Here is a 15,554-nt window from a genome sequence, read left to right as displayed (position 1 = left end):
AGCACAAGCAGTTGCTTTGCTGCTCCTAATGCTGTCGGATAATTTTTGAAATTCTTACTCAATTACATATCACGCTCTTATCTGCCATCTCCACAGGCCAAATAACCCAGCTTTCACATCATGCTCACTGAGCCTGCAGAACTCAAGTACCCCTCCCAAGTAATTCCAGCTCTCACAAACATGAGGTCATTTTACATTAAGTTTTGTGAGTGTGTGTATGGTGTGTGTATTTATTCATATGTGCCTTATGTGCATGTATGTCTTGTAGTCAAGGAAGACTGAAGAGGAGATTAGAAGCAAAGGAAGGTTGAAAACTTGAGAGATTTCTGTTTTCACCTAGGTAATGATTAACTCTTGGGGCTGAACCCAGAAAAGCTGGTATTTGTAGACTAACCAACTTGCTCCCAGGCCAAAACAACAAAAGCAAGTTCATATATACACCCTGACTCTCGGAAAGAAATAACTGCCAGACATTAGTGTCACGTTGTGGCAGCAGAAGTGTTAGCACAATTTTAAGAGCTAGGTGTTTCAAAATTAAGCTGGTACTGGCCTTAACATATTCAGACCAAGAACCTCACTAATCAAAGTAACAGAGGGCATCTTTCCAAAATGCTTCAATGTTGGATTTTAAATTGCTGACAGCAAGGAGTTGAGATAACTTACATCACCACAAATCACTGAATAAATGAGAGAGATTAAAAGATATGGCACAATTGACTCCAACCATGCCTAAAACACAAAGCTTATTAGTGTCATTTAGAGATGAAACTTTAAACCACGAGTAGGAGAATTGAGGAGAAAGCTGTGATATCTACTCTCTGGTCTGTTATTCCCTCAAGACAACACTCAACACCTCGATTCTATGCGGCAGTTCATTGTGAAAACCATTTTTTGGTCATACGTCCTGAACGACAAGAAACTAGTAATCCATCTTTCTATTTTCCAGTTGAGAAGCTGAGAATCCCAAAGGTAAAATGGCCGTGTCCAATATTATATAGCTATAATCCTCCCTCGCTATGAATGATATTTTTTAAACACTGTAATGATAAAAAATATGGGCTGTCACTATTATTAATAGTACTCATTTTTAAACAACAGGCTGTTACTTAGCCTATTCATTAGGTGAAAAGAAAACAAACAAACATGAAAATGTTTCAACTCCGTGTTGCAACATACTTCATCACAATCCTCACAGAAATCCCCTAGTTGACAAAGAGCCTAAAATAAAGAGGGGTGTAAGAGACAAGAGACCCTCCTACATCCTTGGAGCACTTCCCCCACAGCCCACATGTCTAGATCCACCCTTTGCCATCATCACCCCCAATTTGTCAAAGCCCAGATGTCAGGCATTAAAAACCTCCCACTTATCGGGCCCGACGGCATGCGTGGCCTAGCGGCTAAAGTCCTCGCCTCGAACGCCCCAGGATCACATATCGGTGCCAGTTCTAATCCCGGCAGCTCCACTTCCCATCCAACTCCCTGCTTGTGGCCTGGGAAAGCAGTTGGGACCCTGCACCCACATGGGAGACCCGGAAGAGGTTCCAGGTTCCCAGCTTCGGATTGGAGCAGCACCGGCTGTTGCGGTCACTTGTGGAGTGAATCATCAGACGGAAGATCTTCCTCTCTGTCTCTCTTCCTCTCTGTATATCTGACTTTGTAATAAAATGAATAAATCTTTTTAAAAAAAAACCTACCACTTACCAATTTTTTTAAATTGCATTCAAGATGAATGCAATTTTTTTTTTAATTCCTTGCTTTTTAAAAAAAAATCAAGTACTGCCTAACACATCAATTTCTATAATACTAAGAGTGACACATCGGCTTCTGACCCATCAACATAGAAGAGGAAAATCACACACACCAGTAACACAGGGAAATTTCCTCGATTTGGAAATCTCTGAGCATGCTGTAATCCAAAGTTCAACATATATATCCTGACTAAAATATTCATTATCTCTAGTAAATCAGTCAAGCCCACTTCCAGAACCATCAAATTAACTATTCCTCCCCAGATTTCACCAACTGGGAGGCACAGCTTCCTACTGGATCACATAACCTAACCAAATATCTCTTTCACTGTTTTCTAGGCAAATGACCACTCTGTCCGAGCTGGAACCCACCTCTGTATGTGTGCAGCAGTTCCAGGGCTGGGCAGTGTTGTTTGAAAACTATAAAGGACTCCCAAACCTACAAGTGTATCTGCTTAAGGATAACACATCATCGTAAATAACTTAAATAAGCTGAAATCATGAACAATGAAGCTGGAATGATCTTAGAAAACTTTTCATTTAATCCATAATGCCTAGATGAATAAGTAAAGGTATATACATAGATCAAGTGCCCCTGTACCAAGAACACAGTGCAAATAACCAAGATACAGTCAACTAAATGCATGACCAGTCAACTAAATGCATGTCATAGCTACAACGGCTTTTCAAATGAATTCTTTCATTTGAGCCCCACACCAGTGGGAAGTCAGCCTGGGTTCATATTGTTTTCATTATGAGCTAGGTGCTCAGCAGCAAGTTATGTTAATCCCATGTGCTTTCTCTATAAAAGGGGGATAATAATAGTATCCACCTCATAGAGCTGTTGGGAAATGCTTGACTTGATACTTGTAAAGCCCTGAAAACAAAGTTCAGACATAAGAGGCACTCAATAAATGCTAGCAGGGCCAGGCACGATAGCCTAGCTGCTAAAGTCCTCACCTTGCTCATGCTGGGATCCCATAAGGACACTGGTTCTAATCCTGGCAGCCCCGCTTCCTATCCAGCTCCCTGCTTGTGCCCTGGGAAAGCAATCAAGGACAGCCCAGAGCATTGGGACCCTGCACCTGTGTAGGAGACCAGGAAGAGGCTCTGGACTGGCTTCGGATTGGCTTAGCTCCAGCCATTGCAGCCACCTGGGAAGTGAATCATTGGATGGAAAATCTTCCTCTCTGTCTCTCCTCCTCTCTGTATATCTGACTATACAATAAAAATAAAATCCTAATAAATAAACAAATAAATGCTAGCCATCATCATCATCATCATCATCATCTTCAGGGGCTAAGAATTATTGTCTTAATTTTATAGATGAGGAAACTAAGGATTCTGAGTCCTAGGTGAGTTATCCCCGCAATCATAATGAAATCTAAACCAAAGCCAGATATTTATTTTCATGCTTATTTATTTATTTAGACATAGAAAGGGCTGCCGCCTGCTAGTTCATTCCACAAATGCCAGCAATGGCCAAGGTGGGGTCAGGTTAAAGTTGAAAGCCAGGAACTCAATTCAGGTCTCCCACAACAGTAACAGGGACCCAAATAGTTAAGCCATCACCTACTGCCTTCCCAGGTTTGCACTGACAGGAAGGCAGGATCAGAAATAGAGCCAGAACTCAAATCCAGGCACTCCAATATTAGATGCAGACAATCCCTACTGGTGTCCCAACCTCTAGGCTGAACATCTGCCTGCTAATCCCGTACTCTTACCCTTAGAACCATTCTGCCTCTGCAGAATCCTATAGTTCAATTTCTTATAATCTGTTGACCCAAAGAAATATTGCTCCCAAGTAAGTACCTCATCCAAGATGTCTGTCCAAAAGGCAGCTTACTCATCTGACAAGATTTTCCCTAGAAGGTCTCTCAAAAAAAAAAAAAAAAAAAGAGAGGACTGCAAAAACATCATGGAAAATAGAATCAAAAAACAAGTTCAGGGCTTGGCAGCGTGGCCTAGTGGCTAAGGTCCTTGCCTTGATCCCATATGGCTGCTGGTTCTAATCCCGGCAGCTCCACTTCCTCTCTATCTCTCCTCCTCTCAGTATGTCTGACTTTGTAATAAAAATAAAATAAATCTTTAAAAAAAAATTACTATGTTCTAGTTTTTAGAAAAAAAAAAAAAAAAACAAGTTCATTCTGGTGCAAAAGAATTTTAAAGGATGGGGAGAATGTTGTGGCAGAGGGGTTTGAGCTGCAGTCTGCAATGCTAGCATTTCATGTGGGTGCTAATTCCACTTCTGGTTGCTCCATTTCGAATCCAGCTCCCTACCAATGTGCTGGGGAAAGCAGTGGAAGATGTTCCTCTGCCACCTACATGAGACATGTGGATGACACTCCCGACTCCCGGCTTCAGCCTGGTCCAGTTCTAGTCATTGCAGCCATTTGGGGAGAGAGCTAGTGATGGAAGACATCTCTCTCACTCTTCCTCTCTCTTTTTCTCTTTCTCTGTAACTTTCTAATCAATAAACAAATCTTTAAATGTTTTTTTTTTTTGTTTTTATGTTTTGTCTTCCTGTGTAGCCCTGGCCACACAGCCACTCATGGGTGCGGCTGGCAAGGTTATCTTCTCCCAAGAGAGTTCAGAACCTGCCTACCAGGCTATAATTCTAAATACAGGATCTATGTTTAAACAGTACAGACAAGGTCTTAGCTTTCACAATGCCTTTCATGCCACCTGCCCACTGATTAGTGCATTTTTAGAAGAAAAGGTTAAAAAAAAAAAAAAGACGACGTGTCTTCTCTTTAACAGATGGTATCCTAAAATATCCACAGAAATAGAGGAAGCATACTTCACAGCTGTTTTTCCTTCCTCACGAATATACATTTCAAGTTCAAGACCATCCATTCAAAATGCGTAAGTAAGGTCAAGGCTACTAAATACCAACTAACTTGAAAAACCAGAGGGGACAGTTTTCTGCTTGTGCCCTTTTTCCTTCCCCCTGTTAACTATAGATCATGCACCTGCTTCTACCCAGGTAACAGGGCTCTGCAAACTTGGAAAAGTATCACAACAATCCCCTTTCAAGTCAACTCTGTTTTGGTTCCTGCTCAAAACAAGATAAAATTTTTCTGAAATTTAGATTTTACATATCTGTTTAAAATGGGAAATAAATCCTGGGCAAATCCAAAATGCTTTGTTTCAGTTGATGCTTTCAACTCTTGGGAATTTCAGAGTCAATATTTTTCTTGGTTGGCAAGATGAGGAAATGTGATTGAAGAAATTTGATCAACTTAAGGATGGCTGTAGGGCAGTGATTCTAAAGGGATGGGGGTGAGTAATAACGAGAGCCCCTCAATTGTGAAGGGATACTATATGATTTTTGCTTGTCCTTGAGAATAATGATAATATTCACAATGTCCAATCCACTTTGAATTTCAAATTGCATTAAAGGAAGAATCAGCTTTGTATTAAGAGTATAGAGAGAAATACCGAAGTGTGGCATTGTGGCACTGGACACCCACTTCCATTAAGAGATCTGCTGGATTTACAAATATTTTAGTACTTTCTATGTAACAGAAGCTGGATACACTGAAATGAATCAAGGGCAGTTCTATCCGGTGAGTTGTAAACCAAGAGACAGATGTAAGTGAAGAGATTACAATTTAATAAGATGAGTGTAAGAATACAAGCAGTGCAAGCATGCTGTGGTGGGGGTGCCCCCTGAGCACTGAAGTAGCGGGTGCAAAAAGCAAGGGGAGGTGCCAGGAATCCTGGGGAATCCTGCTTGGGTCGTATGCCCGGTCACTATCAGAACAAGGATGGGCAGAGAAGCAGGAAAGGTTTCCTGGTTTCCTGGTTTCCTGGGATGGGAACATCACAGCTGGGCTTTAAAGGAAGATTCAGTTTTTCAGGTTCAAGGTAAAGGACACAAAGCCCAGCTACAGTAACTGCGACTATCTGGAGAGCAAATGGACATTATCTCTCGCTCTCTCTTTCCCTCTCTCCCTCTCTCTATCCCTGTCCTCCTTCTCTCCGCAACATTATCTTTCAAATACAAATAAACCTTTACTAAGATAGGATTAAAAGATAACGTATATCTTCCACAAAGGTTCTGAAGTATTCTTCTATAAAAGCTTGTAAAAACCTTGGAATAGACTGTTGACATCTTTTGAAAAATAAGAAACAATGGTGGCATTTTTTCAAAAGGATAATGGTAGAAGCAACACAAGTATCCATCAACAGACAAACAAACAAAACGTGCTACATATATACAATGAAATGTTATCTTCCAGCCTTAATTTGGAAAAGAAATTCTGACATGCTGTGTGGCCGAATCTTGAAGACGCTACAGTAAGTGAGATAAACCAATCACAACAAGACAAATACATTATGCTTCCACTCCCATCAGGTACGAAGAATTGTAGGAAAGCAGATCAGCGGTTGCCCATGGCAGAGGGGAATGAAAGTCACTGTTGAATGAGAGTTTTGGAAAGATGAAAAAGAGTTCTGTGGATGCATGGTGGTGATGGTGGTAAAACGACAAATGTACTCAGAATGGCTAATCCATCCATTTTAAAATGGCTAAGATGATAGGGAGAAGTGTGGGGATACAAAGGTTAAGATACACTTGGTGTGCAGACATTCTTTTTCAGAGTGCCTGTTTAGAGTCACACACCTACCCGAGATCCAGCTTCCTGCTAATGTCTCCGGAAAGTCACAGGTAAGGATCTGAGAGCTTAGGTCCCTGTCATCCACATGGGGGATCTGAACAGAGTTTCCGGCTCCCAGAGTCAGCGTGACCCATTAGCTCTTACAGGCATTTGGGGAATAAACTATGGAATGAAAGATCTCATTCCCTCAGTCCCTGTCTCTCCCTTTCTCTCTGTGGCTCTGCCTTTCATATCAATAAATAATCTTAGAAAAAGAGAATGAATGGTTAAAACGATACATTGTACATGTATTCTGCCACAATTAAAGCTAAAAAGGCAGACAGCAGAATTCTTACACATTATTTTAAAATGTGTTATTGTAAATTTGAAAATGTTTTTAAGTCCACCCATTATTTATTTTTAAACCAAACTACTTTCTGGGTAACACACTCTCCAATTCTGAGGCTAATACCAGGTTAAAGTTTGTTAACTTTTTTTTTCTTTAGTATTTATTTATTTTTATTTGAAGCGCAGAGTTACAGAGACAGAAGAGATAGGGAAATCTTGCATCCTCTGAGTCATTCCCCAAATCACCACGGCAGACAGACCTGAGCTGATCCAAAGTCAGGCGCTTTATTCCAGGTTCCACAAGGGTACAGGGTTCCAAGGACTTGGGCCATGCTTCACTGCTTTCTCAGGCCTTAAGCAGGGAGCTCGATGGGAAGAGGAGCAGCTGGGTCTAAAAGTGTCACCCATCAACAGAGGAAATTTAAAGCAAGGTGTGGGCACCTGCCACTTTTAAAAACATGTGGGTTGGGTTGGGTCCTACTTATCAAGACCAGGTCAGACTGTAAATTTCACAATGGGGACATGATCAGGGCTTGTCTTAGCTTTAAATGTGTATGGCACAAGATGGATGAAGCCTGACCATCAGGTAGCTTTCTCCAAAGGAACTGTCCCCATTCCTATTCCCCAAAAGAATGCCTGAAGACTCTTCCATGAATTTGCTGCTTCATATATCCCGTGGCCCCAGGCCCACCACCTGCTCCAGGGTCCTTTAGCTCTGAGCGGCAGAGTACTTGAAATTTCCCAAGAGTTTCATTTGCTTCCAGAGATTCACCTGATGGCAGAGTGGCTCTTTTCCCTGAGCAAGGGAAGAGGAGCCCTCAATCACCTCCCAGGAAGATGATAGCATCTGCTTGGGGATTCCAACGGGATGTTTTACTGCAGCTTTTCACAAACTGATTATATTTAAAGCTCCCTTGGGGGGTGGGGGGTGGGGGGTGGGGGGCTGGGACAAAAGACACCTGGGGAAAGACCTTCATTGGCAAGAGTGAAGAACTGCTCAAACCTCCCAGGGGAACAAGCTTGTTTAAATACCAGCCATCAGCATTCCCAATGTGCACACAGGATATGACTGCAGTTTGAAATTGCATTGCCTGCTCTCTCATAGGGTCCTGAAAGGGTTAAACTGTTCCAGGCAAAGGCCTATGCTTTTTCTATCAAAATGCTCCAGATGGAAGTTGCAAAATTTCACTTCTCAGCTCTGTGGTGTGCAGACACCATTCTCCCAAGATGTTAAAAAAAAAAAGAAAAAAAAAAAAAAGACAAGACCCCTAATGTTCTCAAGAAAAAGAATTTCCCTGCTCAATACACAGTTGCCACTCCGGTTCAGATTATTCCTCCTGGAATATTTGCATTAACTCTCTATTTCAAGCCTTCTTTTGAAAAATTAGCAAAACTCATGGTATGGCAAAGGTAAGGAAACCAGAGTAAGGAAAGGACAATAGCTAAGATGCATGCAATGTTGTGAATTCACCCAAGTATCACCCAAAGAATCACCCCTGGTAACCATGCTCTGCTCCTTAACCACCAACCGCTGCTTCAGTCCTAGCCAGCGAGTTAACAAGGGAAGTCAAAGATCCCAAGTTATCTATGAATCTGACCAGGGCAGTAAAGAATTTCCAGAGATTAATGTACATGCAAGTGCTTTGCAAATTGGAAAGGGCTATGTAAAAAGGCTAAGACTATTGCTTTCCAGTCAGACATTCAGAGGCATGAACTTTCAAAGGAATCTGAACACCCACAAACCAGAAACAATGATGGTTTTTAAGAAGGCGGCTATAAGGCAGACTGATGAAGGAGGCATGCCCCTGATGAAACCGCACTGGGGTAGGGTTGGGGCCCGGCCTCAGAACTCCTTCGGGGCACTTGCAAGCAGATGGTTTAAGAACAGGCAAACACCACAGGCTGAACAGAATCCCACGAGTCCATTTAGAAGCCACTTGCCTCAAACCATTTCATGTGAGAAGCAGGAGCCAAGTGAGAAGCAGGATTGGGACTTGGGCAGCCAGCGATTAGATCATCAACCTGTTCACTTCACAGAAAAGGCAACTGATGTCCCAAGGGTTTATATGAAAGACACAAGGTATCTTTTGTAATTAGCAGATGATCTTAGGCTAGAACTCAAGATTCATCCCTAGACCTGTGCCAATCATTTAAACAGCTAGAGGGAACCACAATGCACTCTTCTTAGTCGACCCAAATTGGCTTGAGGATGGTTCACTAAGAGGCAAGTAGATTGCACTATTTTGAGCATTACCAAGTCTTAGATACTGTGCTAAATAATGTATTCAGCCTATTTCCTTGGCTCCTCACAAGTGCATTAGGACACACATACTATTTTTCCTATTTTTCTAATTAAGAAGCTGAAGCTCAGAGAAGTCACGTAACCTGCCTGATGTGCAAAGCACGCAAATGGCAGGCCCAAGATGTAATCCTGGATTCCTTTGATTGTAAACCTGCGCTCCGAACCAACAAACCAAACTGCTTTGCTATTATAGCACGTGTTTTATCTTGACATCTATACAGGAAAGGCTGGCAGCATCATGAGTCTCATGATACATAAGAAGCTGAAACTCGTAACAGTTTTGGCTCAGAGCTTCCAGACAGCAAGGTTGGGGAGGGCAGAGTCAACCTCGAACCCCAGTCCTTTGTCTCCAAGTTTTGTTTTTCCCTAAAGAGCACAAGTTCTAGAATATAAACTCTTTGAGGATGAAGACTTTGTCTTCTGTACTGCCATGTCACCAGACCACAGAACACCCAGCAGGTAGTCAATAAACAGTTGCTGAATAAGAGTGAAATCAGGGCCCGGCGGCGTGGCCTAGTGGCTAAAGTCCTCGCCTTCAAAGCCCCGGGATCCCATATGGGCGCCGGTTCTAATCCCGACAGCTCCACTTCCCATCCAGCTCCCTGCTTGTGACCTGGGAAAGCAGTCGAGGACGGCCCAAGCTTTGGGACCCTGCACCCACGTGGCAGACCCGAAAGAGGTTCCTGGTTCCTGGCTTCGGATTGGAGCAGCACCGGCCGTTGCGGTCACTTGGGGAGTGAATCATTGGACGGAAGATCTTCCTCTCTGTCTCTCCTCCTCTCTGTATATCTGACTTTGTAATAAAAATAAACAAATCTTTAAAAAAAAAAGAGTGAAATCAAACTGCTATGGTTTCGTTGTATGACCTTGAAAGGGTTTACCCTCCTGAAGCCTCAGTTTCCTCATGTAGTAAGTGGAAGGTGACAATAATACCCACTTTCTGGGATGACGTGCAGATTAAACCTGATCATTCATGTAAAGCGCTTAGAACAGGCTGCAATTTAACAAGCACCTAAATGTAAAATACTATCATTATCACTACTACTATTCACTGACTGATTGCAGTTCCTTCATTTTAATTTGTTTTCTCACCCCAGTCAGACTGGTTCACAGTAAATGCCGAATGGGGAATCAGAAATCAGTAAAACTGCTTCTAGTCTAAGATCTGCTACCACCTAGCTGTGTGACCTTGGGCAGACCGCTTCAGTTCTCTGTACTCTTCAGCTATACAATGAGGGACTTAATGACTCAAATCAGTCTCCTAAGTATGTATTGGGTGCCTTCTCTAAGCAAGATATCATACTCAAATACCTGTAAAATTCTATGATCTTGAACAGCATCAAGGGAACAATATCACAGCAAAGCAATCTCCTGCCTATGACGAGGTTGAAGAGAAACCCCAGGAGTGAGCCACATGACATCATCTCAATCAGTACTGCTTGCAAATTACACAGTGTTTCATTCTGAGACATCCTTTACCAACTGGCAGATATGGTTGGTTAAAACCTATCATTGCTGAACCTTCCAAGAGATACTACTCTTGATCTTAGCCAAAAGGCCAAGAAGCAATGAGCCTTCCAAAACATAAACATATAAACTCACTTTACACCTTTGTCAATTGGCATGCTTCTGGAGAGAAATTTGGGAATGCTAAAGTTATTAACACTCTCAACAGCAAGAGGGAAGAATAGGATATGTTAAAAAAAAAAAAGAAGAAGAAGAAGAAAGAAAGAAAAAAGAAAAGAAATGAAAAGAAAAAAGATATATCTGGTTAAAACTGCAGGGGGTATTCCAGGAGCAAAATGCAGCATATCTGGACAGGACACACAGAGGCCAGTCGCCTATTGTTTACAAAAACAGGCTGGGATTATGAACAGTGACAAGAGGCCAAGACCCCAATTATAACTCAGAACCACACCTCTCTCAATCCCAGTTCAACTGAAGCTATCAATCAGCTGACTCCCCCACCTTTGTAATAAACCTACCAATATCTGCAGCCAAGTGGCTAGAAGGTCCCTTAGGGCACCTCCAGCACTGACCACACTGCAGACATACAAAAGATCCTGCAGGCACAAACTACCTTCCATCTAGCACGAGATGTGAGCGCTGGCCATTCTCTATCCCAACCCGCCCCCAACCCCCACCTCAAGGCAATCATTATCCCAGACATTGGCCTTTCCCAAGTTCTCTATCACAGGAAAAAAGTCTCCTTGCATTGGTGCAGGGAAAGAAGGAGGGCCCCTCCCTCTGTACTCTGAAACAAAGAAAAATCCAGAGCTCCAACCATGTGCTGTAACCTTCAGGGCCACCCGCCTCTCCCACTCCCCAGTTATGGTCTCAGTGGGCTGCAGGCACATGGCTCTTCCCTGTAACTGACCAGCAAGGTTCATGGCCTTGCACAAATGCATGCTGGAGGTTCCTTCACAGAGGGGAAGCCCTCCTAAGGGAACTGCTGGTGATGAAAAGGCTGTCTGGGCAAGGACTCCGACTGACCACAGGAAGGGACAGGTCACTGGCCTTCTGCAGGTCCACATTCTGTTTTAACCCTCACATTATTGCACAGTGGCACATGGGGCTATGAAAGCAGGCATTCTAGAGTGCAAGGTGGCAACACGGAAGGGTTAAACAATTATGTCTTCCCATTTTCCAGAATCAGCACCACCCAGCAACACTAACAGCCCATTTCCATTTAGACTGAGGTGAGGGCGGAGACGGCATGTGTGTGGCCTTAACCTTTCTGTTTTGGGTGCAGATTGTCCACAGGGTAACCCAAGATCGGGCGGATACCAGGTGCACCCAAGGTGGCTATGGACTTTTCTGTGCCCAGTGCCAGAGCAAAACCTCCTGTTTTAATGCAGGGCATGGGGTGGGATTGGGGAAGGAAGTCCCGCCTCTCCCAAGGCTCTTCAATCGGTACACCTTCTTCAAGGTGGCCTTTATGGACTCCTCTTCAACCTCAGCTGGAAATGACCAAACACCTGTCAGATTTCAGTTGTCCTTCGAGAGAACCTGACCCAGACACTAGGAGGCCGTTGGTTGCCTTTCTCTCTCCAAGAATCTCCTGCCCCTCCCCCACCGGGTCCAGCATGCCAAAATTAGGGCTGGCTCCACAGGGACATCCCTAAAGCCCCCCACTCTGAACATTGTCTTGTCAGCGCCGGTGGCCCCCTGCACTGCCCATCTTCGGAGGCTCAGTCCCACCTACCAAGCCCACCTCTGAGGTCAGCCTGCCCCAACCTGCTCCACCCAAAGAGAAGAACAGCCAGGCGTTGACAGTGGAAACACATGCCCTGCCAGCCCTTACGGTCCCAGACTTCGCTATTTTCCAAAGCCCTTACCTTTGACCTGAGTATCGTACTCTGCTATGATCTCCTTATCCTTTTTGAATTTGGCTGGAGACGTCATGTTTTCCTTCTTTCTTCCAAATTCGAATCCCGAATTGATAGATCCACGGGAAGAATCCAACCACCGAAATCAATACGTCCAAGACCGCTTCTCCGGAAGGCAGAAGGGGCCGCCCGCGGTGGTCTCCAGCTCTCCCGGGAACGCAGGCTGCGGGCTGCGGGCTGGGCACGCGGCTAAGGCGGGCACATGCAGACGGTGGGCCCAGGGGCCGAGGGGGCGGCGGCGACGGCGGCGCTAGAGCCGCAGCCTCAGCATTAGCCGGGAGAACTGCAGCGCCCGGAGGCTGGCCTGGGGTCTGACATCAACGACACAGGCAGGGAGTGGAAGTCCTTCCGCACAACATGATGTAGGGGTGCGGGGGTGTGGACGCGCCCAGCTGTGTCCCTGGGAGGGAGTGGGTGCGTAGCGGGGTGCAGGGCGAGGGCTGGGCGTGCTTCGCGGCTTTTTTTTTTTTTTTCTGTCGTACAAGCTAGAAGATGCTGCAAATCAAATCCCAAACGGGAGCCGCTGCAGCGCGGACTGGATCGGAAGTCGTTTGCTCCGGTTCACTTGCCTGTAAATGCAGGAAAAAGGGGAGGGGGGACGATGAGCCCCAGCGCAGATCCTAATCGCCGCGGGGGTGGGGTAGGTAGGGGACGTCGCTGGGAGCCTGGCCTGGCCCCATTCATCTCGCCAGCCCTAACGCCCGCCTGACCGGCGGGAGCCCCGGCGTGGTGGGGAGGAAGGAAGCTCCCTCCGGATTTTGTTCTAAGGCTAAAAGAAAACACTTTGGAGCAGCCACTCCGGGTGGGGACTGCGGCGGGAATGCGGGGCTCCGGGCGGGGACTGCGGCACTTCAGAGGCCTCCCGAGAGCTTGACCAGCGCTGGGCAGCGGCCAGACTGAGGGTCCCTCCCGGCTCGGCCTCCAAAGCGCTCCCTGACCCCGGGCTGAAGCACATCCCCTGGACATCAAAGGGGATCAAAGCCAGAGAAGGACTAGCCACGCGGGCACAACTTTTCTGTCCCTGCCACCCCTCCTCCCAGTTGTTTTGTTTTTGGTTACTAGCTTCTCTTGGCAGCAAAATGTTAGGAGGGTTGAGGGGGGGCAACTACAGGAAAAAGCCCGCTCGGCACGGGACACATCCAGAAACACAATGTGATCAGCAGAAGCAGGAAGCGGGTTGGAGGCGAGGGTCGGGGCCGGGAAACGAGGGGCGGGAGCGAGGGGCGGAAGGCAGCCATCGCCTCCCCCAAGCTGGGAAACAGAGCCACTCGAAATGCCACCCTTCAATCTTTTTTTTTTTTTCCTGGCCACTCAAGCCCTAGGGGATCCCCGATACCGCACCCACTCCCGGACTCGGGGTGAGAAAGAGGTCGTTGAGGGTCGCAATCCCGACTCCTCTCACCAGGCGGTGCCCGAGGAGCTCCCCACGCCGCAGCCCAGGCCCAGGAGCCCGGAGGGAAGCGGGCGGGAACACGCGTCCAGGCGTCCAGCTAGCTCCCCAGCGTGCGGCGGCAACGACCCCTTCCTCCTCAACTCTTCCCTAAGCTCCCACCCCGGGAGCCGGGAAGAGGGGAGGCTCCCACTGGCATCTCCCGCTTCCCTCAGCTGGAGGAAGGACTGCCGCAAGCAAAGGGAGGAGAGCGAGCAGGGGGCGGCAGGAAGCGGGGAGGCGGGTGTGAGCTGGGGTCCGGAGGCAGGACGGGAACCCGGGGACGTCCTGCACGGCCAGAGCGGGGATGAGGTGGAGGCTGCCGTGGGGGAGAGTGAAATTGAGGGGCGGCTGGGAGACAAGTGGGTGAAGGAAGGGCAAGGATGTTAACGACTCCGGGACGTGGGTCCGAGCACGGGAGTGGGGAAGCGAGCGGTCCGGGGTGGGACGGGGAGAGAGCCCCGGAAGCTGTGGGAACACCCATCCTTCTGGTTCCTAGGCTGCGACTCGGGCTGCGTGCCAGAGCTTGGAGACTGGGGGAGAGAAACCACTCGCTGGGGTAGGGACGGCCACTCACAAGATGCCAACGGCGCTGCCCCGAGGGGCCCGCGAAGGGGACCTGGGGAGGGGGCTGGGGGCGGGCTGCGCTGCGGCCGGAGAGCCCGGGCACAGACCCAGGCTGGTGCGGTGAGGGGCGGGGAGACAGGCGGTCCAGAGGACTACTCCCGGCTGATTCGGAGAAGGTCGGGGGCGGGGGGCGGTCTGAGGGATTCCGGGCGGCCACCGCCAAGCCGATGCCGCGAGCAGCATCCGCGCCCTCTCCTTCCCGCCCCAGCCCGGGTGTGTTCAGTCAGGGTTCCACAGCCCGGCGTCCCGGGAGAAGAAAGGGGAGAGGGAAGGAGCCTTTACCTGGCTCTGACGCGACGGGTCCCAGGCCCGCGGCTCCGCTTCCCACTCTGAGTTCTCCCCCTCTCTTCCCCGCCACCCGCTCCTACGCAGATCGGCCCCCTAGTCCCCTGAGGAGCCTCCGCCAACTCCGCAGGACCCCGCCGGGAAGCAGAGCCCACCCTCCTGCCAATCACCGCCCGTTTTCTATCGACCGATGGGGTCTGTAGCCAATAGGAATAGCTCATCCCGAGAGGCCGGGAATAAGTGGGAGGCACTGACGAAACTTGGAGGTGTGACTAGCAGTCACCGACGAGGCGTGGTCACGAGTCAGCTACGCCCCCGGCTAGCGATGCCCAAAGTAGAGCTAGGGGGCGGGGCCAAACCCAAACTCTTGAAAGGCAGCACGACCAATTGGACCGGGAAGAAGGGAGGGACGGTACTGAGAATTTAAACCAATAGAGAGTAGAAGCTGGCGGGAACTGTGGAACAGCATCCAATAAGAAGCGTTAAGGGCGTGTCTTTCCCCATACATCAGGGCGAGAGTAGGGTTTGCCAAACTCTGAGACTGACCAATGCGATGAGAGGCGGAACCATGATCGTCCAATTAGAAATCCGAGCTGATCTCGGCACCGTTACTGGGGCGGGACGTACGGGCTGCTGACCACTCAGCTCGGATCAGGGGCCTTCCAATGCGGGCCGTGGGCGAATTCCAGTTCTGCCAATCGGCGCGTGGCGCTGGCAATTCAAACTGACAGCCGGCTGGTAGAGGCAGAGACTGCGGAAGAAGAAGCCAAAAACGGCGTGTTCGGTGACAGATGCCCGTGTCTGACCCAGCCCAACAGGTGACCT

General features: G+C 47.6%; 1 protein-coding gene across 5 annotated transcripts in view; it reads right to left on the bottom strand.

The window, feature by feature from the left end:
* The window catches only part of SRGAP2 (SLIT-ROBO Rho GTPase activating protein 2), a 245,426-nt gene extending 230,234 nt beyond the window's left edge, over positions 1-15,192 (bottom strand). For 2 of the 5 annotated variants that reach the window (XM_058669103.1, XM_058669104.1), the window contains exons 1-2: positions 14,727-15,185; positions 12,338-12,957 (exon numbers count right to left, since the gene is read on the bottom strand). In XM_058669103.1, the coding sequence (XP_058525086.1) occupies positions 12,338-12,404 (67 nt within the window). In that variant the 5' untranslated portion in view covers positions 12,405-12,957; positions 14,727-15,185. Of the gene's footprint in view, positions 1-12,337; positions 12,958-14,726 lie in introns of all 5 variants that reach the window. The other 3 variants (XM_058669101.1, XM_058669100.1, XM_058669102.1) reach the window with 3 other exon arrangements.
* Between the last annotated feature and the right edge of the window lie 362 nt (positions 15,193-15,554).

This window comes from Ochotona princeps, chromosome 10 (assembly GCF_030435755.1).
Source record: "Ochotona princeps isolate mOchPri1 chromosome 10, mOchPri1.hap1, whole genome shotgun sequence".
In the NCBI taxonomy this organism is placed as follows: Eukaryota; Metazoa; Chordata; class Mammalia; order Lagomorpha; family Ochotonidae; genus Ochotona; species Ochotona princeps.
Note: the sequence above shows the minus strand (reverse complement) of the source record. Positions and strands in the feature narration are given on the sequence as shown.